The sequence below is a fragment of the Coffea eugenioides genome, chromosome 2, assembly GCF_003713205.1.
Source record: "Coffea eugenioides isolate CCC68of chromosome 2, Ceug_1.0, whole genome shotgun sequence".
NCBI lineage: Eukaryota > Viridiplantae > Streptophyta > Magnoliopsida > Gentianales > Rubiaceae > Coffea > Coffea eugenioides.
This window is the reverse complement of record NC_040036.1, coordinates 9,436,062-9,459,213: the sequence shown is the minus strand read 5'-3', so window position 1 is coordinate 9,459,213 and position 23,152 is coordinate 9,436,062. Positions and strand designations below refer to the sequence as shown.

The 23,152-nt window shown below is 35.8% G+C and overlaps 1 protein-coding gene across 1 annotated transcript; it reads right to left on the bottom strand.

The window, feature by feature from the left end:
• Positions 1-1,672: 1,672 nt before the first annotated feature.
• On the bottom strand, positions 1,673-11,154 carry LOC113763790 (pleiotropic drug resistance protein 2-like). The gene is made up of 21 exons (XM_027307722.1): positions 10,620-11,154; positions 9,666-10,134; positions 9,399-9,519; positions 9,151-9,239; positions 8,796-8,880; positions 8,405-8,695; positions 8,231-8,321; positions 7,184-8,084; positions 6,885-7,045; positions 6,650-6,753; positions 6,390-6,555; positions 6,186-6,308; positions 5,106-5,251; positions 4,421-4,753; positions 3,931-4,221; positions 3,745-3,828; positions 3,304-3,437; positions 2,983-3,210; positions 2,708-2,879; positions 2,357-2,611; positions 1,673-2,184 (listed from the first exon to the last, which is right to left on the bottom strand). The coding sequence occupies exons 2-21, from the start codon at positions 10,055-10,057 to the stop codon at positions 1,915-1,917; spliced, it is 4,437 nt and encodes a 1,478-aa protein (XP_027163523.1). The 5' UTR covers positions 10,058-10,134; positions 10,620-11,154; the 3' UTR covers positions 1,673-1,914.
• Positions 11,155-23,152: the final 11,998 nt, after the last annotated feature.

Below are 23,152 nucleotides of genomic sequence, written 5' to 3'. Positions count from 1 at the left end.
TATATATATGCATGGGATGATCAGAATAGGTTTGCAGAGTGCGACAAAATTGAGGATTACTGAGCTTTCAAGGGACTATATTCTAACTTTTGTCAACATAATCCTGCCTGTTCAGGTTAAAGATAAAGTCCACAAAGTATTCCTTCTTTTGTCCCATGTGTCCAGCTTCTTGAAACGGTTGAAAAGCCTATTAGAGTTTTAGTTATGGAAAGATGAGAACTTGCAGGCTTTTATATTCCGAATTCTGGCATCTATCCTTAATTATGAACTATTCTTGAATGCAAAGTCGAAATCAAATAGCTAAAGAGAGACAAACAGCGGGGACTTGATCGTATGTACATCTATCGCATATTCTCCCTCCTTAAGTTCGAAATTTCCAAATAAAAAAAAGAGTTCAAAATTTCAAAGCAACAATCACAGAGCCTCGGACATCATTCTTTTACTAATAATAGAATCTCGAATTTGAAGGTGATGTGAAGTTGTCCTGAATTAGTAACTATGTGTTAGAACTTTCCATTTATCCACCTTCCTGTGCAATCATTTTCAAAGACTCTTGACTTAATCTCTGCCACCGGTGAGTTTAAATCTCTGATTCCTTGATCAGGGTTCAGCTGGAAGGCAAGTCCAGGCATTGTCAATGGACGACAAATGAATATTCCTGTGCTACCCGTCCCTTAGTCCGCTCCAAGAAACCAAGGAGGCTAGAAGTTGGCCGAAAGATGCATGGTAATCAGACTTTCTTCTTCCTGCGGATTTTTGCGCAAGTTCTTTTTGCTAGAAAATTTGATCAAAGTGGATCGAATTGATCGAAGATGAAACTTATCGTTTGCATTCCGAGAATGCGGTGTGGTATGATTAGTCATCCAGGATGCTGTTATTAAGTTGGCTCAAAGTTGGGAAAGCAGCTTCACCATTGAGTTGAACATACATTGGATGATAACTTAGCGTTACTTAACCATGATAGAGTTGATTCTTCATCCGTCAAAAGACAGCAACGAATTTAAAAGAAAAAAAATAGATTACCTCAATGGAACATCGATCATGAGATTTTGAAAAATCAGTCCTTCAAATTTCTGGAAAAGAAAACTTAGAAATTTCAACTTCACAGCTTAAGAATCATAGGGTTCTGTAAAAATTTTGTAAAGAGGAGTAGGGGGGTTTATATAAAAAGGATGCTATAAATATTCCAAAAAAGATTTCTTTTCCTTTGCAATTATTCCTTTTTATTCCGTTCCTGTTCATTTACATCTATCTCAATGCGCTGTCTTTCGAATCGTAGCAATTGATGTTCGATCCCGAATTGAGAGAGATCAAGAATTCTCGTGGTTGATTTTCTAGTAATGGTTTTGGAAATCCCATAAAAATCCAAATAGTACATGTGTTAGAAAAACGGAGGATTTTCTAGTAATGGTTTTGGAAATCCCATAAAAATCCAAATAGTACATGTGTTAGAAAAACGGAGGATCTATTCTCTTTGTTTTGTCCAAAAAATTATCTTGGAGATTGTGTAATGCTTACTCTCAAACTTTTCGTTTACACAGTAGTGATATTTTTTAAAGTTGTAAAAACGCATTGAAAAGAAAGATGGGATTAACATGAATAATTAGGAGAAAAAAATGAAGCAGCCAGTTTGGAAGTAACAGTGGAAACTAGTGGAAAGTACAATTATAAAAATCGGAAAAGAGATGTAGTGTGCAGAAATTATTAGAGATATTTATCAAAATAAAATAATAAGATCTAAGCACAGCATAGCATCTTCACTGATGTGCAAGACACTTTTTTTTCTCTAACATCTGACATTTGTGTAATAACTGACTACAATGAATTCCAAACAAGCTCTCTTTTTCTTCTTCGGTTATGTACATTAACCTGTCTAGCGACAAAAAATTGTATAAACGAAGTCTGGTGTCTCAATTATCTTTTCTGGAAGTTCAAAAACTTGATGGCGTAGGCAAAGACGAAGCAGAAGAGCACTACCCAACCAAGATGGACAACAGCAACAACTCCAAGAAAATCATGTTTGTATCCCAAATATTGTTTCAAGTACTCCTTCATTGGTAGTTCACCCAAGCCTGGTATTGCAACAGGTTCGGTCATGTCACCAACTTGAGATGTCACAAGCCCATATATTGTCCATGCAACAGGAGATCCCCAGTAATACCACCGCCACCATACAGGAATTTGCTGCATATATTTTCTCGAATATTAGACAAACTTTTCTTCCCATGTAGAGGAACGGCCAAGAATCAAAGAATGATAATTGAGACCTTAATTAGTAGCATATTTACATCTATGAATGATAAACATCAGATAGACCAAGAGCTTAATTACTTCTATTTCTCCCTGAAATGCTTACCGTTCTAGGGATCATAAAACCAGAGAATAAGTTCCAAAAGTTGAGGAAGAAGGACATGCCGATGGCAGCTATCTGGTAATTTGGGGTGAGTGCCACAAGCATCATCCCGTACAATCCGAAGTAGACGAAGCACATAAAGACGAAGTAATAGAACAATAAGAACTTATCAACTTGCCAGTGGAATCCAATCATCGAGTAAAGGAGGAGGCTGTAAATAAAAGTCTGCAGAGCAACATAGATAACCTCAGTGGCCACCTGCAGGCATAATGAATTGGAAATTAGTTTTCCGGGTCAGTTTTACTTTCCATTGAAAGAGAGAAATAAACTAGCGACTCGTTGTCATTGTATTACCTGAGCAAAAGCATAAGGCAGTGCTGAATACATTCCTGCTGCTTTTTCACGATAGAATACCGTTCTTTCCACTGCTACAACGGACTGGACAGCAGAAGTATTCGTTCCACCAAGAAACATAACAGCAGCATACATAGCTCCGACTAGGTTTAATAGGTCTTGCTGTTTATACCTGTTAGAGTGAGGATCCAATGTAAGATGAGCATCCAAATATTGCAAAAACAAAATAGGAATTCATTGCTCAATGTTGCCAAAACTAAGGCAGAGAGACTCACATCTTGTGCCCTTTTCTCCAAAAGATAACGCCAAATATGATACCTATAATTGTTGTCATGAAAAATCTTATAGCATTGTATTTTGGATTCCTCCAGTAGGATAATTGGTGTTTCCAGAAACATGCCTTGCATTGGTTGAAGAATGATTGAGAATATTTAGTAGGGAAATAAAGATCCTGGGACCCAGGTGGTGGGGTGCTGAGTTGTTTGATAAGTTCTTGATTTCTCCTGAGATGGGGCAAGATGCAAGAGTGCAAAATTAGGGGATAGGACAAAAAAAAAAATCAGGATTGATGGGATTTGATTCTCATTCTGAAGTACCTATAAACATCAGAATTAGCATAAATTTCAGCGAAGTCCACATTGAGCTGAGCCTCGACTGAGGGAGTGCTGATATCCAACATCCATGTAGCAGGATTATATCCTTCTCTAATCTTGGTTACCCCAGGTACAGACTGCAAAAACATAGCATATGTTAATGGAAGAAAGGGTTTTTGAAATGGTTACTGTCAACTTAAGTTGATTTTTACAAATAGTGTATTTACTAGTCTCCCGTGTGCAAAAATGCTACTAATGCTTTTCAAACCAATGATGTAGTTATCATAAAGTAGTGTTAGTAATGGGGGAACTTTGAAAGCTTTAATATATGAATCGTTTGCACTAGTTAAAGTGAAAAAGCTACTTTTTTCTTTGTTAAATCTTGGATCAGCAAAAAAAATTTTAGCAGGGAAGCGAAAAGAGCAATCTGCACTAAACTGATACCTCAAAATATTCTATCATGAGATGAGAACGTTGGCCAAGTGGTCCGCCATAGATGACTTGCCCTCCTCTCTTCATCAGCAATAGCTATACAGCAAAGATAATTCAGTTGAGAAGAAACACCTCAAATTAGAAGGGAAATTCCTTGATCATACAATAAATTATCTCTGTTACACTACCAGGCAATACCTCATCAAATGCTTCAAATATATCTATACTTGGTTGGTGAATTGTACAGACTACTGTTCGTCCCGTGTCTACGGTGTTCCTCACAGTGCGCATCACAATAGCAGCAGCTCTAGCATCGAGACCAGATGTGGGCTCATCCATAAATATTATTGATGGATTAGCCACGAGTTCCACTGCTATTGTGAGCCTCTTCCTTTGTTCAGTTGACAATCCGTCTACCCCAGGAAGGCCAACTAAACTATTCCTTAGAGAATTTAACTCAATCAAGTCCATGACTTCATCAACAAACATCTAAAAAACAAAGTGAAGACGGTTAATACTTAACATAAACTGAAATTCAACTCTACTCATTGTGCAAGGCAAGGATGATAAGATGGTGGAGGAAAAGAGCAGAGGAAAACATTTGGACAGTCTATAGACGCATCCTCAGAACATTGAAAGCAACCAAAAAGAGGTATTAAATCAAGTTAAGAGCCAAAAGACAACATACCTTCCGTGTTTGCTTATCTATATCTGGAGAAAGACGCAACCAGGCCGAGTACACAACAGACTCATAGACAGTAACATGTGGAGAATGTATGTCATTCTGTTCACAGTAGCCGCTGACGCGAGCAAAAGTTGATTGGTTTTTGGGGTAACCAGAAATGCTTATACTTCCTTCAATGTATCCCCCAGTTTTTCTTCCTGCTAAAACATCCATCAGAGTGGTCTTTCCAGCACCACTAACACCAACCAATGCTGTTAAAACACCAGGACGAAAAGCACCGCTAACATCTCGCAACAATTGGAGGCGCGTCTCTTCAATTCCTTGCTTTTTCATTTCCTGATAGACAAACCATAATCTCATATCAGATTGACAGTGGCAGTTCCAAATTACTAAAAGGACTTAATGCTGATAGGATAATTTATGGAATGTGCCTGCATATGCCAGTTTCAAATAGTTCAACAACCTAAGCTAATGGTATATCAATGGACTATAACTAAGATATGAATATGGTTACTGAGATCAATAGCTAATGTTTCACAACCACAGATTTAACTACCCTTTCCAATTAGAGGATGACAGGGCATGAGTAATCCTTAGGAGTAATATGATTTTTCTCTAATTTTGCACCACAAGTAGAGGATAACATACGCTGAGATGTGTTGCATAAGTTTCAGATGAGATGACTCACATCTGGCATATCAACATAATAGTTGATGTGATTGAACGCAAGTGACAAGGGCTGGAATGGTAGCACCATTCCTCTCTTCTTGTTTCCATTCTCTTCAACACTTAAGTTGCTCCGCTGTGGTGCAGGTCTTACTGCCATATCTATACCTGTAAGCATTTAAACCATAAGAAACCAAACAGAAAAGCTATTGTTGTATTATATTCTCTGACAGTAAGAGGGAACATATTTTACATACTGAATTCATTATCTACCAGAAAGTTAAGGTCTCAAAAGTATATAATTAAACTTAAGGATTCAAAATTATCTATTTAAACTAAAGGATTTAGCAGAAATGTGTTGCCAAAAATTAAAGGAAACTCAACATCATCACATGGCCAACCAACACTTGGCATGCCAGGAAAGACCCTTACACAAGCAATTTCACCTACACCAGTTATATTGTGTTTGTTTTTGGTGGGGCTAGAACAGGAACTTATGGAAGCACATCAGTTTAGCCTTAGCATGAGATACAAAAACTAAAGGCAGTCGTGCAGGGGCACAATAACAGTGATAGTACTCACTGTAGTGATGTTTCAAATGCAGCCTATCTGCATATCTAAATGATAATGAGCATCTTCTTAGCCCCTGCGAATGTTGAGTCTTATGTACAAGTTTGAGTTAACTAAAGAAAATTGTAATTCAAGGATTGCCGTCATTTACCATAATTAAGGACAAGAAAAAGATCTTAGAATCACTACAAACAATATCCAGATGGGCAACAATTAGTTTGTTCATTCAAGAAATGTGAGTTTTGCAAAGAACAGATGTGCATAGCGGCAGGATTTAAGAGTGAAAGTAACGGGAAAAGAGATGCTCGCTAGGATTCTGAAAGGCACGGTCTCTCCGAACTTTCCTCTGAGAAAAGCTACTCTGGATTCTAAGAAAATGATATATTTGCAGAACATGGACAGATAACTGTTTAAATTGCTCCCTCCATGATAGGAACGAGGCCTGAATGACACCATAGACATGCATGAAAATAAACAGTTCCAAAAAATAAATTGACACTAGCAAAAGATGAAAAGAAGTCTGATCCCAAACCTTCAAATACTGGAGCAGTAGATGCTGAGGTACTTTCTGTGGGAATTCTTAAGTTAGAGGAGTGCTTCTTTTTATCTTGTTTATCATTCACATCCGCAATAATAGTTTTAGAATCCCCAAAAGCTGCGATCAGATTAAAGAAAGTTGTCAAACGTTGAATTAGGGACAATGACTTCCATGTTAAACAAACAGTCACAAACTTACGATTCAAGTAAGTCAGCGCGAGAATAAAGCAGACATTGAAGAGCAGTGAGAACGCAAAGAGTGCAATAACACATATCCAATACATAGACTCTGTTGTATACATGCCCCTGGACTTGAGAAGAACCTTCCCCACGGTGGTTTCAAGAAATCCTGTGCCATTGTATGGCTAGAAAAGAAAAAGGACTTTGAGCTAAGCAGTGACGATTACAGCTGTTTGAGGAGATAAAAATTGTTAGTAATAAACTGTCAAAAGAGCTTACGGTACTCCATCTTTTATCCAGAAACTCATTGATGACTATGGCATTTTGTCCATACGACATAGGAGATACATAGTAGCCCCATATCATCCACGGTTTGATGTCATCTGCATGAGTGACATGGATTTTAAAATCTATTTAATGATTAACTAAACATAAAAATTATCAAGATCCTTTAGGAAATTGATTCGCTTTAGTTCAAAAACGTTCAAACTGCAATGAGCTAAAATATACTAACCTTTAGCAATGATAAAACCACCAAGAACAAAAACCATAAGCAAAGTGAAGGTACCAAGAGTGTTAGCAACAACTTGCACTCTTCCAAGTGCGGCAATAAATCGAAAGAGTGACAAAGCCATCTGATGCAAAGCAAAAAAGGCCAACAATTGGCGGAAGAACCTGAGTAGTTTCAGGGTTAGATGACGTATGTCAGTAACTCTTTCACGTAGTAAGCATGTAATACTGGATCTCTTATGATAAACCTAGATATAATCAACAATATCCAGATATATGTTTAGGGTAAGTTGCAGAAAATACCTACTAGCAGCAGGAGCGAAGCCTATAGTATAATAAGTAAGAACTATCCATATCAATGATTCCATTAGTGAAAGCGGTATCCTGAGAATCCAGATTGGCATAGCAAAAGCCCATGCAGGAAAGAAAAGAGAATTCCTCTGTTTGAAGAACACGGGAAGCCTGAAAATTGTCAGAGCAAGCTCTGCTGTACCATTAAACATCACATTGACAAGGCTGAAAAATAGGGCACCATAAAATTTGCCTCCATCCTGAAACTGACCAACCTTCATTTCTGTCCTAAAAAACACTGTAAAAGCAATGATTGACATGATAGTGATCTGAGTGGTCTTAAATATGTATAAGAAAGAGTTGCGTTTCATCAGTAGCCATTCCCTTGCTAAACATGCTTTAAGAAGTTCCATACTGGAGATACCATACTTTTCAGTGACTAATGCAGCAGGATGAATTTTAGCTTTGTCATATGGAATAGCAATTTCATCAAAAATTTTCTGTCCAATATGGAAAGAACTGAAGCGGTCTACAAATTCAGGAACAGAAACGTAATGGTAAGGTTCGTTTTTCCTGAACCAGTATTGCTCTTGGTCCTTCATAGATGTAACCTCTTGTAAAAAGTCGGCGACCCCTTTCCTTTCTGGGCACCTAAAACCAACACTCTCAAAGAACTCTAAAACATGCTCAGTTGGACCTTGGTAGACAATCTGTCCCTCTGAAAGCAAAATGATATCATCAAAGAGATCATAAGTTTCTGGAGCAGGTTGGAGAAGTGAAATTATCATTGTCACATCCATGATATGGACCATCTGCCTCATGAACTTGACTATCTGATAAGTGGTGGAACTATCAAGACCCGTTGAGATCTCATCCATGAAAAAGACCTTGGCAGGGCCAACAAGCATTTCTCCTGCATTTAGCCAACAGACCAATTGTCATTGCACTGATGTAATGCACTAGCAAAATTTAGCATGGCTCCCAGGCACCTTGGTAAATTAAGAAAAGGAAGAATTAGAGAATTGATCTTTGGACCTTGTCTGATATGATTCTACTTACCAGTAGTAAGCCGCTTTTTCTGTCCACCTGAGATGCCCCTCCTCATCTCATTACCTACCATAATATCGGCACAAATATCTAATCCAAGAATCTGTTTTATCACTTCAATCATCAGTTCATATGTTCAATTTGATTTGACTTTAAAAATTCATTATAGCATGCAAGTAAACAAACCTTAAGAACATAATCTGTGACAAGACTAGATTCTTGGCCTGCCACCGCTGTGGCTTTCATGAACGTATCTATCTCAGGGTCAGGCTTTATTCCAGCATCTTTTTCTCTCCTTGAAAGCTCTGCAAGAAGGTCAAATCTGGTTCCAACACCTAAGCATCGCCCCGAAAAGTCCAATGTCTCCCTGACAGTCAGCTCTCCATGATGCAGATCATGCTGGCTAATATAGGCACAAGTCCTTTGAGGAATAAACTCTGACATTTCATGACCACAATAAGTGATTTTTCCAGTGACCTGTCCACAATAGTTGCAGAAAACAATTGAGTTGGATTACACGCCAGAAAGACATCCAAATTTTGCATAACGTGGAGCAAGAAGAATGAAAATCACAAACCCTAAGATCCTTGTCCAGGGCTCCAGCAAGGGCCTTCAGCAAAGTAGTTTTCCCAGAGCCTGGTGGTCCAAGAAGTAGTGTCATCCTAAACAAAAAAAATTGACAAGATGACTGTAATAAGACGTATAAAACATATCATAACTGGCAATCCTAAATTTCAGATGGTATGAACCAGCCCAGTGCACAGGGTTGGAGAATTCTAATTTTTCTCATGCAACAGTTGATACAGAAACAATATAGAGACTTTTGGTCTCTGATCACTTCCATAGAAGTGCCCAAAGAGAAAAAATTCTCGTTCATAAAACTGTTTTGCCAAACTGAGAGTTAAGCATTCAATTCAATTCCAAAGACCAACCTGGATGGCTTTACAACTCCGCTTACATCGTGAAGTATCTTCACAACCCTTTTCTTTGACGGAAAAACCCTCAATTTTTCAAGAATGCCCTATTAATTGGGAAAAAATTCGGAGAAAGATTAAGGTAAAAATAGTAATTCATATTATCACAATATGTGTCAAAACGCTGCAATGATAAAAGCACTATGTTATACTTTAGCATTTTCTCTATTCCATTAGACAATCTCACCCCGAAGGTTACTACCTACCTCAACCACATTGAATGAAGCATTTAGCAGAGTAGGAAGAGCCCTGGATCCTACATATGCATCTCCTTCAATCGACAAATGCTCATATCGTACTTCAATTTTGGGGATGTCAATACCCACCCTGTTTAACAAAAGTGAGATTCGTTTATACTAAAATGTGTGACCTAGCAGTAGGACAGACAGATAAACTATCTCCTCATGCACTTTCAAAGCATAAAAAATAACAAATTAAGAAGTCTAATAACTTGAAAGTATGAAGTGCCTCACCTGTCAGTCCTGTCTCTGAGTCTTTGAAGGAACCTCTCATTATCTTCTTCCACAACTTTCAGGATACTTTCCATGAGTTGCTTCCTATCTTGCATACCAAGATTGGCAACATCAACCTCCTCTCGAACGACTGTCCCATCATCTAACACTTGCTTCAGCATCCCTTTTCTTAATCGATCATATGTCGGAAGTCTCTCAATTGCAGCCCACTTCAACTCTTCTTCATCATCTTCCCTCCTACTTCTCTGGAATACATCTCCACCAGGCCCGGCAAATACTTCCTTAACACTGGCTGAAGTCCAACTTCTTGAGCTGATTGACAAGCTCAACCTTCTACTCGTAGACCCTCTGCTGATGGACCTCGTAAGGTCATCTCTGCCGAGTGTAGCCATTTCTATCCTTTGCAAAGACTAAAACACAGAACAACTAATTCTTCCCTTCACACCAAGATCTCTTCCCACCTTGAAACCTTCAAATACCAAAATTCTCTAAATATTAGTCCTAAGCTAAAACTGAAGAGGATTCAGAGACATAAAATGCAATAAACCTGTCCATATCAGCCATTCAATCGAATTGCCGAGAAAAGAAACAAAAAGAACGTAGTTGCATAGCAAGTTAATGATTAGTTTTAATAGTTACAGATTAAATCAGAATCCCAGTAAAGCGGAACTTTATTTTTCTTGGGATTGCCTGCTCTAACAGTTGAGAAACTGTCTGCACAGATGTAACTGAAGGAGACAAATGAAAAACGAGGAGGAGTTAGTTTTTATAATTCAGATCAATGAAATGACCAAAATAACTTGTGTATCAACCAAAACAGCACATGCATGTCCTAAGTAAAATATCAGCATGGTTGCAGGGAAAAGTAAGGGAAAAAAAAAAACAGAAGATAATGAAAAACAATAAGCACAAGCACATAAACCAATTGCTAATGGATTTGAGTTAGGAACTCACATAAAAGTGAGAAGATGAATGAATTGAATTGTATTCGATTGAATCAACCAATGTGAAGATTCAAGAACCGCAGGGAGCCCATATTTGATAAGCTTGGTAGTTTTTCACAGCGGAGTAAACTGAATAAGGGAGTTGCAAGTGCAGAGTTCGTAGTGGATAAAGATGTATATTGGAAATTATGGCGACTGGGGACCCTCTACCATGACTTAAGCTAAATAAATAAGCATGGTTAGGCGGTTGGCAGAAGCAGTACTCCTACTACTCTTGCTCTTGCTATTACTGTTACTATTACTTTTACTACACAGATTCTTCTTGAATCAAATAATTGCATGCGAATAATACTCGTAAAAAGCCAAAAAGGCAAGAAAGATGGGCAGATATGTAAAGCCAAGTCAAAAACTGTGGATTATGAGGAGCAGAGCAAAACTGGTGGAAAAGACACTCCCAAGGACGACAGCCAGTTTGTGTCCTTTTTTTTTTTCTTTGCCCGAATGGGGCGATCCAATTAGTGAGTAGTATTTAAGCAGCAGAAGAGCTTCCGGACCTGTTGGGGGGACTCTGGAGGGAGGGTGGATGGCTTCAAATCTTAGAACATGACAATGGCCTTGAACAAAATTTCAGCTAGTAAAACCGACAAGCTCTCTTTTTCATTTTATACTCTCAAAGAATCTGCTGATGAACTGATTAAGATAATGATTTAGCAGATGAGGACAGAGTTGTACTTGCACTCTTCCTTCCTCAGATACTACACAATTCTTTTGTACAGCCAACTTTTTCTTTGTGTTTACGCGCTGCGCAGTTGACATTTTGTTTCGCGTCTTTGTCATTTACGGGTATTTTGTGGAAACAGTTTCTCAGGAAATTAGATGAAAAGGAATAACCGGACCTATTTTTTTATTAGCCAGAAAAGATGAGAAAATGTGTAAGAGAATTATTGCTATTACAGAGCAATTACTAAAATAGACTGAATTTTTCCCCCTTTTTTTTGTTAATTTCTAAACTTGATATTTGTCTAAAATTAGACAAATAGTAGTGTTAAATATTGACAATTGTCATACCATTTGTGGTGTGGTGGCTGACACTACAATTTTTTTTTTCTATCTTAGACCACCCCATAAATAAGACAAACAAAAACGCAATTTAAGAGGTTTTAATTAATTTATAAAGTCGTAGAAAAATTAATAGGTATCAGATTTCAGACGACTAGATAATTGATGAGAACAAGAAATATGTGATCCGAAAGTAGCATCACTATTTTGACCGAAAAAAAAAAGTAGCATCACTAGCATGAGCTTCTAGAGGAAGAATGGTTGAAAATTGTTTTTCTATTCTGTGCTGTCGACGCCCTTAACTTAAACGATCCTGCTAGAAATTTATATGTATATATGTATGTATGTACAAATTCTTCATGGAATTTTTGGTTTAAACCGTTTACAGAGCTCCAACCTCGACAACCCTTTTTTTAAAATTTTTGTAGATTTTTATTTATATTTATTTGTAAGTAGATTTTTTAATTTGTAAAGTATAATTAATAAAAATTTCAAATTGTCGTTTGAATCTAAACGAATTCGAATACGCTCAAAATGTATCGTATTCACGAGTATTGCGTTAGGGAAGGAAGAGATGCGTACCTGCGTGGTTTTACGGGAAGTGGTGCATTTTGTTAAGATTCAAAGTTAATTTTAGGATCCAAACTTATCTCTTAGTGTATATTTTCTTAGTCGATTCAAATGTATCTTTTAGATTAACTTTCGTTAGGATTCAAACATATATTTTAATTTTGGTAATTAAGAAAAACCCCAACTTTGGAAAGAGTATACGTAATTAAGAAAAACCCCAAAAAAAAAAGGAATTACTTAAACCATGGGTAAAATGGTAAGAATACGGCCTTCTAGTGCATTGGCTCCGAACCAATATCGTAAATTAGCTGGGAAAACTAGAGACCACGTGCAGTATTCTGTTAATTCGTTTGGACCTAATTAAAAATCACATCCGCAAGAAATGCAAAACTTTTTAGGTGGACAGATATTTTATCAGTGGTCCACTACCTCATTATTACTCTATTTGATAGAGTGGCCTAGAAAGATAGGAATTAAATACTCTCTTACTGCTCTTATTTTGGAAGGACAAGGACGTGGTATATAGTTCATTATTAATTTTCTTTTCATTTTTGGTAATTCCTATTTGCCACTAACGGTGGTGTTTTTTGTGGCCTTAAATTGTTTCCCCAACTATAAGTACGAGTATGTTTGCAGCAATCCACTAGTATTTTTCGGAAAACACTCTTTAAACCTCTCATTTCTAATGCAAAAAAAAAAAAATGGGGAAGAAGAAGTGTTTGAGATTTTTTGAGAAGTGCTGATCCAAAAAAATGGGTTCTGAGTTGGGAACCAATCATTCTTGATGGTGCTGAAATGGCGTCTGGTGAATTGTGATAGCGTCTGAACTCAAAAGCATTAAATGGATGGACCCGAGATGGAGACATTAATTATTTTTCATGCCCATCACTGGTTGGAGGGGTATTTTTTTTTTTTTTTTTAAAAAAAGAGCTACTAATATTAGTGATTGCAAGGTAAATTTCAAATTAAACGGTTAAGATTGAGTTTGAGGTACAAATTATGAAAAAGGGCAAACATATATTGTAATATTTGCATATTGTTGTATTAATTTTTTATATCTCATGTTTCAATACAATATTCGCTCTAGAATTTGTGATAGCACGAAAGGGTTTTGAATTATCTAGAATTTGTTTTCTTGATTTGTGGACTACTTATGTGAAGTCAAAATTCACAAAACTTTTTTAAAAAGAAGAAAAAAAATTAACCCAAGCATATAAAAAAGAACCATCAAAAAGTTCGGTTTTTTAATATCTTCAACTGTTAGTTCTGGGTAGAAAAGATGTAAAGAGCGAGCAGCAAGCAATTGAGAAAGAAAAGGGCCAAAGGAAAAGCAGTCGGAGGTCCGGGCTCATAAATGAGGTTGGCGTCGAGTCTCCGTCAATGAAGGTACAGCAAAGGGAGAGATACTAACAGTTAACTGACCGGTAACCCAATGATTTTTGGCTTCTTGTAATTGCGGCGGCGTTGCTTGTCGAATAAATTCCTCGTCCCCTGAACATGAAATGAACATTAAAAATTAGGTGGCAAAATATGAAAACGGTCCAACGGTGCAATAATACATGAAATTTTGACAATAAATTTTCATACCTATCACGCAAGTGACAGTAAGTGTCATACGAAAAGTTGGGTTTTTGAACGGAAAGCCGTAAAGGAGAATTACCGGTATTTTGGACTCGTAGTAAAAAGGACAATTTAAGGACATTAAAAATCTACTTACGTGTGGTTATCTTTCCCCACCTAACTTGATTTCGATTACGGCTTTTCCTGAAATTGTCATCGTAGACGGAACCAAAAGGGTTTTAGAACCTTCTTACGTCTCATAAACGCAACTCTCTAATGTTGCCCACTCTTTGATTAGGATTTAAATCGTTTGAAAATTGGTGGCTTTATTTAAAGATACCATCCATAAAGTCAAAAGACTTTACTAATTGTCGGAGAAGAGAAAAAAGGTTTTGGATCAATCTCTTTTATGCACTGATGATGCTGTAGATACTTTGTCATACACAATATACTAACGGTGACAGCGTATTGGTTGGTCGAGAAGTCAAGAAGAACGACTTGTATTAATTTAAGGGGAAAATCATCCTAAACGTCTCTCACATTTTGTAAAATGACTTTTTTCGTCTCTCATTTTTAAAAGTGTAATTTTATGTCCCTTATATATTCACATCGGTCAAATTTAATCCCTAACTAGGTTTCAGATCATTTTTTGGCCGGAATCCATCACGTGCAAGGCCCGTGATCATTTTTTAAGGGTAAATTTGTCAAATTATATTTTACATAATCTAATCTATAGTCCTCCACATTTTATAAAACAAATTTTTTTCGTCCCTCACATTTCACAAAATGAATTTCTCCATCCCTCACATTTCAAAAAATAAATTTCTCCATCCCTCACTAATTATGTGAGGGATGGAAAAATTCATTTTGTGAAATGTGAGGGACGAAAAAATTTATTTTATAAAATGTGGAGGACTATAGATCAGATTATGTAATATATAATTTGACAAATTTACCTTTCAAAAATGATCACGTGCCTTACACATGATGGATTCCGACCAAAAAATGATCCGAAACCTAGTTAGGGACTAAATTTGACCGATGTGAATATGTAAGGGACATAAAATTATACTTTTAAAAGTAAGGGGCGAAAAAAGTTATTTTACAAAATGTGAGGGACGTTTTGGACGATTTTCCCTAATTTAAGTGTCTTTGTTACATATTTACCCTAAAAAAAAAAAGCTTTTGTTACATATTTCAATTTGCCATTTAAATTCATTCTTATCCTCGATTGCAGGGTAAGGCAGGCACGATAATTGTAGTACTCAATTTTCCATCTCAATAGGCGTTGCGACCGGATTAAGTACGGAATTTCACAAGTGATTTTTCTTAAACCACTTATTCGGCTAATTAATTATCTTTCTTGTATGGGTCGTTATAAAATTTTTTTAGAATTTCTGTATAATTTAATTATGATGCTTTGCTCCTAATTAGTATAATCTTTGCATGAATCCCGAGACATAAGAGAATTATTGAGTTCTATAGACGGGTTGGCTTGAATTCGTTATTAAGCATTTGTACAGATTTTGATGGACGTATAAGCTTAGATGGTTGAATCTGAGGGGGAAAAATGTAAGTTTTGATAACAATAATATTTTTGTTCCTTAAAAAAAACACGTGGAAATTTATTTATTTTAAAATAACTTGTTTCAGAACAAGTCCTGTATCCCATAACTATTTCTAGAGAGTCTGGCGTCATCAAAAATAAAACTTCTTTTCCCCATGTTCACCCATTTATTCTTTCAAAATGTTTTGTTTTGCTAAATGATGCTAAATAAATATAAAAGTATGTTCACGAAATACGATTGCAAACTCATATATTGAATAGCAAAAAGAAGCTATTCAATATTCTAATCGAGCTCAATTTGGTAAAAGTTAATTTGAGTTCGGCGGCTCACCAGCCAATCAAGTCACAATTGAATAATGTTTTATATTCGATAACATTTAAACTAGATAAAAAAAAACTTCGTTCAAATTCGATTTAACAAATAAACAACTCAAATTTGAATAAAATTTCAAACCCGTCAAAATAATCAAACAAATTTTTAAACATTAATGTGTTTTGATTGATTAGATTCGTTTACATCCCTAGAAACTATAAATACTTTAGTGACTCTTTTTTTTTTTTGGCTGTTTTTCCCAATGTTTTCAGAACCGGACCGGACCGGCCGGTTCGACCGGTTGGACCGCGAACCGGCCATGTCACCGGTCCGGTCTAATGCTAAAGCCGGAAGTTCATGGAGAACCGTTGAAACCCGGATGAACCGGACGAACCGTGCGAACTGTTAAGAACCGTGAACCGGCGGTTTTTTAAATTCTTCAACAAAATATCAAGAATGATGTAGCTAAGATTCGAACCTGGGTCTCCAAGTTTAAATATGACAATCTTACCGCTAGACTGTACTTAAGTTTGTTGAGAATTCTACTTGACTAAAAAATATATTAAAACATCAAGTTCTTCTCTTATTTTTTTTTTTCAATTTTTTCTTCTTAACCATTTTTAACCCAAATATCCACAACAAGATTTTCTCAAGTCTTCACCATTATTATCTGGTTATTATCTTTAGCAGATTGTAAACAAGTTGAAAATTTCAACTTTTCTTGTTTTCCAACATTTTAGTAAGTTTAATTTTTTTCTTTTCAAGGTTTTTTTCTATATTATTATCTTTAGTTGATTTTTTGCATTTTCTTCTTTTTCCCCTCAATTTTCATATGTTTCCCTCATTTTTGTTTTATTTTTATTCGATTAATTAAGGATGAAATTTTTGCAAAAATAGTGCACATCCGTGTAGGAATTTGGTAGGAATTACAAATAATAACATTGGGTTGGTCAAAAATATGGTAGTTGGCACATAATCGAAGCTATTGATAATTGAATTTAAAATAATTAATGGTATAGGATCATTGAATTTAATATAACATGTTAATTAGTAATATTTAGTAGCAATTAATTTTTTATGTGTTTAACTGTATATTTGTTTTTCAAAAATTTTTAGTTTTTTTTAGTTTGAGCAATTAGATTTATATTTTTATAATAAAATTTTAACTTTTTCAGCTTAAGTTGATGAAATTGTGAAGGTGGTGTGGTTGCTTATCATGCCACTGATAAAAGTTTGCTATTCAAATAGTTTGTCTTAACTTGAACTCTTTTATGGATTTTTTTAAGGGTTGTAAAAGAATTTCAATATTTAATTTATTTATTTTTTGTATTTTTATTTGTGATAATTGGTGCACATTTGGATTGTATCTATTTATGTTTATAATGAATTTATGAAAACTTGTGGTGAATTATGATATTTTAATTATATTTATCATTCCATGTTTTGTGTATAACTTTTAGAAAATTTATTATTATCATAACTTAAATTAAGTTATGTTGGTAAAGTTCAAGTGTAGAATGAAACCTGCTTAGTACTTAACACTAAAAAAAAAAAAAAAAAAAAACCAGTGAACCTTTGAACCGGCTGGTTGGACCGGTCGAACCGCGAACCGGCCACCTCTCCGGTTCACTGACCGGTCCGAGTTTAAAAACATTGGTTTTTCCTCTTCATAAAATAAAAGTCGACCTTACGCAGAGACCTCTTGGATCGAACTCTAGAAGCATGCATGCATAAATGTGACCTGTATGCAGAGAAGTATCCAGCGTATAGACAAGCAGTAAGCATTTATCAGTTATGAAGATTGATATACATTGGAACTATGACATGTATTCGCACTAATTTTCAGCCATTCCAAGTCGCATTTGATTTGACTTGACTTGGCTTGGCTCTGAAATGCTCACCTCACCTCTTTTTCAGGGCTGGTGGGGGACACGATAAACGGCTAAAGACGTCAAGATGCCGTGAAAATGGAGTCTAAAATAACGATCCTTTCTCCTCTGTTAAAAGTCTTGAGAAGGAAATACTACCAATCAAGGTTCAGCAAGTCCCGTAGAAGGATGAAGTCGAGGGTTGGCAATTACGATAGATTCATGCTGTCCCGGTCGTGCAAGAAACTTTGTGCAGTGGGCACATCTGATTAATTCAAATCTCCAGGTGGCATTCACGATATCAATCATTACATTAATCGAACTTGCTTTTGATTGAATGGATTCGCCTACCCAAACGGAAAAGGTAAAGATGAAGATAACACTACTCGCTAATCGCTGCTGACCGTAACTTTTTGTCGTAAAACTAATAAAATAAGCTGCTCCAAGTAGGGAATGAAGTTAACCACTAGGCCAATGGCTCAGTGGCCATCAGCGAGGGGCTTAAGTCCCTCCTTGAGCTGTAGGTGAGGGTTCAAATCTCAACTGCAGCGAAAAAAATTTAAGAGTTGTACCATAACACTCCCTTGATCTAGTTGGGTTTGTATACCTACTAACCCCCTACCACAGACTCTTTAGGCTCCCCCTCCTCCTTAGATTAGGATAGAGTAGGTGCCTATGAAGATAGTGGAGCAATCAGTAGAAACATTGTAGGGGGATGCATGGACATCTACACTAATTATTCATTAATTTTATAACATTTTTAGGTCTGTTTAATGGGTGTCTACTAGGCACTCGTTAAGATATACCTAATATGTATACATGTAAGAGAAGGTAATAATTATTAATACGTGTATATACCTAATATGTTAGGTAAAATTTCATTATATTAACGAGTGATAAGTGTCCAATAGACCTCCGCTAGAAAAAATTCACATTTTTATTTTTTATATTCGTTTATCATTATCGCTACAGGGTTCTCTGGGCGCCAGGCCAAAATTCGGCCGCAACTTTTTTTTTTTTCTCATCTTTGACCATTGTTACTTCGTTTTTGTGGGTATGATGTTTCCATGTATATACAAGAGAACAATCAGCTTGTCGGGTGGTTTTTTTTTAAAAAAAAAGCGTAAATTTTGATAATGTCTTTTGTCCGTCATGAGGACAAAAAAGGGACAAAAAATTGGCATATGCCGGATAAGTACCAAAGATTCTACGATGGAGGATGGCGTGTACAATCAAGGAGGCGTAGTTCAAGTTCTGATTCGTCACTTCATTACATATTTTCGGGTCTTCTAACTTTTACCCTTGATTAAGTGTTGTTTGGATCACAATTTTCTAACAAAAACTTATATATTTTTTAATTATTTTTTTATTTTAGATGCATTAAATTGATACAGTACATGTTTTTATAAAAATTTTAAAAAATAAAAAATGTTAAACCGGGTAAGGTTCTTATCTTACTTGACCTTGGGGTAATTAAAGAGTAGGGCCGCGTGGAAGGAATTCATGCGAAGAACAAAAGCAGTCATTTTTTTTTTCTTTTTTAGAAGGTGAAAACTTGAAATGTTTTTAATTTTTATTGTAAACAAAGTCAACTATGTAGTAAACACAAATTCATACCGCAAGATAGATTCAAGGGTCAGAATTGTTACTTCTTGTGGCGAGCTTTTCGACACGTTCAGAATTGATAAAAAGGTCGCCGCAAGAGTAGTTGAGGCCCCCGATATTGTCCTGGAATCAAACCCCCCTTTTTCCCATTCCACTTGTTAAATTCCATTCCACTCCTCTCTCGCTAGAAAAAAAATTTTAAAAAAATAGCCGCAAGAGTAGTTGGCACTCGAGATGATCTTGCAACACTTGGAGTTGTCTTAACCTCGGAGGCATGCATATAATGGAAGCTGAGATTTCACCGACTTTCCAATAAAGGGCGATCAGGCTGACATACTAGTCTACGCTGTCTTCGAGTTAGTGTTTTTTTTTTTTTTGCATGTTTTTAAAAATTTGTTACCATTGTAAAATAACAGATGCCATATTAAGTGTTATTGTTAAATGTGTTAAAAAGTCGTTCATTTCTTTTTGACTTCATTAAAGATCCACATATATATATATATGTGTGTGTACGAGGTATGCTATATATTGCTTCTATCTTACGGTCTTGTTTGGATTGTAATTTTTCACAGAATTTTTTTTTTAATATTTTTAGTGAACACATTTTTCAATCACTTTTTTACTTTATATATATATCAAATTGTTACAGTATATTTTTCTATACAAGAATTTTCAGAAACTGTTATATGCTTGAATTTCCTGTGCTGTACCTACTTGTTCAATCGCTTTCAAACTAATCGGATTGTGAGAACATAGTGCGTTCTAAAATGAACTCAATTGAGTAGTACCATTTTGACTCGGTCCCCATTTTACCAAATTAAAGCTCCAAATGTGCTAGCTAGTGATCGTATAGCAAAGGGAAACAAAGACTTCAGGGCCAAAAAAAGTCGACGCCGTCCCATGCATGCCCAGTGAGATGTGTATAGTACAGAACGAATTTCTGCGGTGTAGGTTGTTGAGATTGTCAGGACGCCAAACCTGACAAAGTATTTTTGAGTGACTTTGAAGTCAGAAATTATGGGTTTCTCCAGTAGGGTTTGGAGTTGTTATAGTGACAGATTTGGGAAGAAGCTGCAGTACGCTACTAATTCTACTTTTATGGCTTAGCAACAAACGAGATGATTTAGTCGCGAATGTCAACGTTGAAACTCTGGGATTCAGAGGCTTTGTTTTCAAGTCTCGCAATTTGTTTTGGATGAGTAGTAGTTTGAATAAGGTGTAATTTATCTGGTTGATTCTATAATTGTGGATCATATATAATCTTGTTAAAAATACGACAGGGTTTGAGTCACTTTTGTAATCCCTTTACCCAACCAAACAATTTTTAAAAAAAAGACATAAATTTTAGAAAAGTTTTCATTACACATAACAAGAGAAACAACCGAGAAACAACCGAGAAACAACCTCAAAACTGAAGCATTCAACTGAAAATGATCTGATGATATGTTGAGAAGTCACTCAACATACAGATTTGTCAAACTCTAGGTTTTTTTTTCAACAATAGACATTTACAGGGGAAAAGTTAAACTACGCTCAGGCACACCAAACTCCAGGTTGTCAACTATAAATTATATGCTTATCCTTTTACATTTATATGCTTTTTATTATTTTGCCTCCCAGTAGTGGTTTATCATCACTTTGCCCTTTCTTAAACTTTGGGGAACAAAGATGAGTCACACTCTTCTTTTCATTTGCCTTTTGTTCCCTTTGTTTCTCTTTCTGTCCTAATAAAGTACAACACAATGCTATAGTAAAGCTTCAAAGTAATCTTTCTAATGGACAAGTACAATAATGATGGGGTGCAGTAAATTAGACTTTTCTATGCAAAAAAGACTAGTAGGAAAAAAAAATACCAATTTCTTTTGGAAAGATAATAATAGATAACCCATTGCAATACAAAAACTAAATTATTATGCAACATATATTGTTTGTATCTTGGAGGCACATGTAGTTGAATATATAATTACTAGAATTTATACATGCTATAGCTCATGATCAATGCACTATTCCTCGAAAAATATTACATATCACTTGAAAGATTTTATTTAAATTGAGATATTGAGATTAAGCAGATAGATGAATTCAGTCTAAGCATGCAAAGAAGAAAAAGAAAGCAAGAAAAAGGAAAAATTTGTGAAAAAGTAGTGGCATGAAATACAAAAGAAGACAGATGAAAAAGAAAGAAGGTGTAGAAAGGAAAAGGACTATACTAGTAGGGGCATATTTACCTAGTTACGCTCACTATTTAGAAAAATTGAGGGCTAAGTGCTACCATACTAATAAAATTGAAATTTAAAATTTGAATCCGTCAAGTTATTTAATTGTTAATTACTAAATCTGATATATTTGAGTGTATATCACATTAAGCGCGATGAGTGAATACATTGTCACTGATTTTTAGAAACAAGTTTTGTCTAAAAAAATTCAGTGCCAATTAATTAATTCAAATATTCTATTTTTAATTATAAAACGCATCTATAAAATTTAAATGCTGAATTGAATCTTCAAATAGGGCCTAAATTGAACTGGGAAAGTGAGACAAGTATATTAATACGGGGCGAAATAAATGTAATCTACCCTGACGCGAAAGGTAATAAAATCAAATGGCTCCTTAATGGAGGCGTAAAAGTATAATCATCCTGCACGCGATTAGTATCTAAGCAGTGTATGGCATAAACCTGTACGCGATTAGTATCTAAGCAGTGTATGGCATAAACCTGCTTAAAATATGGAATATTTCATCATCTGAAGGAACTTGATATACTAACTTTCTTTTTTTTGTTCTGAATGAAAAATGTTGGTCATCTCACGCCTAACAAAATCGTTCCAAAAAGAAAGGTGAAATGTACCAAAAACACACATGCCCAGCAGTCAAATTATAACTGCACTGTTTATATCTGGTCCACAAAGCTCATTTGTCAAGTCCTCTAGAGTTTAACCACCATCATGCTTTTAACTTCTTGTGAAAATACACGATGTCCGCAAACAAACTACTACTACTATTTGTGATCATTGTGATGATGGGCAGAGAAGGATTTGACTTCACAATGGACCAGAAGTGACATGGGAAATTCGCAGGACTCCCAATTTCTACGCCCACTTGAGCGTAGCGACCAACAAAAGCGTTTACAATGTCTTCAATCTCGGTGGCTATGCATTTCAAACGCCACAATTTCTTGTCACTTGTACTCGCTCCTCCAACCACCCAATTCATCCTTCTCCCTGATATACCCACTAACCCAAAAATAATTTATCTGTTATTTAATACTACTTATCTTTCAATTTCAGCTTTGGTTGGAAATTGACTCAAAACTATCATTCAACGATGCACCCAATTCCTCTTCATTCGCTAATAAGTATCCTCTAACTCAAAAGTCAAACTGGACAAAGAAGTTGACTTATTCTCAAAAGGAAAAGTAAATAAATAAATATTGAGCCATGACATAAGCTGGTAAACCCCGTCCGTCTAGGTATAATTTCAATTAAGCTTTTCTAAATCTATACTTAAAAGCCTAAATACATTGCCTCAAAACATCTTTAAGAGATTGTAAAGAACAAACACCGCTTACCTCCCTAATAGATTTTTTCTTTTTCTTTTTCTTTTTTTTTTCACTCCTCTCCAACGGTAGACTCTTAAGCATTTTAAAGGAGAAGAAATTGAGAATCAAATCAAAAAATCTCACAGCCACCTGACTAAAGAACTCGGTCAAAAAAATGAGATCGTTTTGCACTAATGATGTGCCTAAACTAAATACTAGATGCTACAAAAACAGCCAGGCCCAGACCGAACCAAGCAGGCAAAGAATGATTTCTCGGCCCAACTATCCTGCGACCCCATTTAGACCCACACCCTTTTTTCATTTTTTGGGGACGAAAGCCTCAGTATCTTCCTAAACACATTTGCAATTCATTTGTGGTATCCAGGCCTCCATCGCTCCTGAAACCACTTAAAAGCAACAAAAGCACTAGTGCAGATTCAGCACGAGTGCAGTAATGGAGTC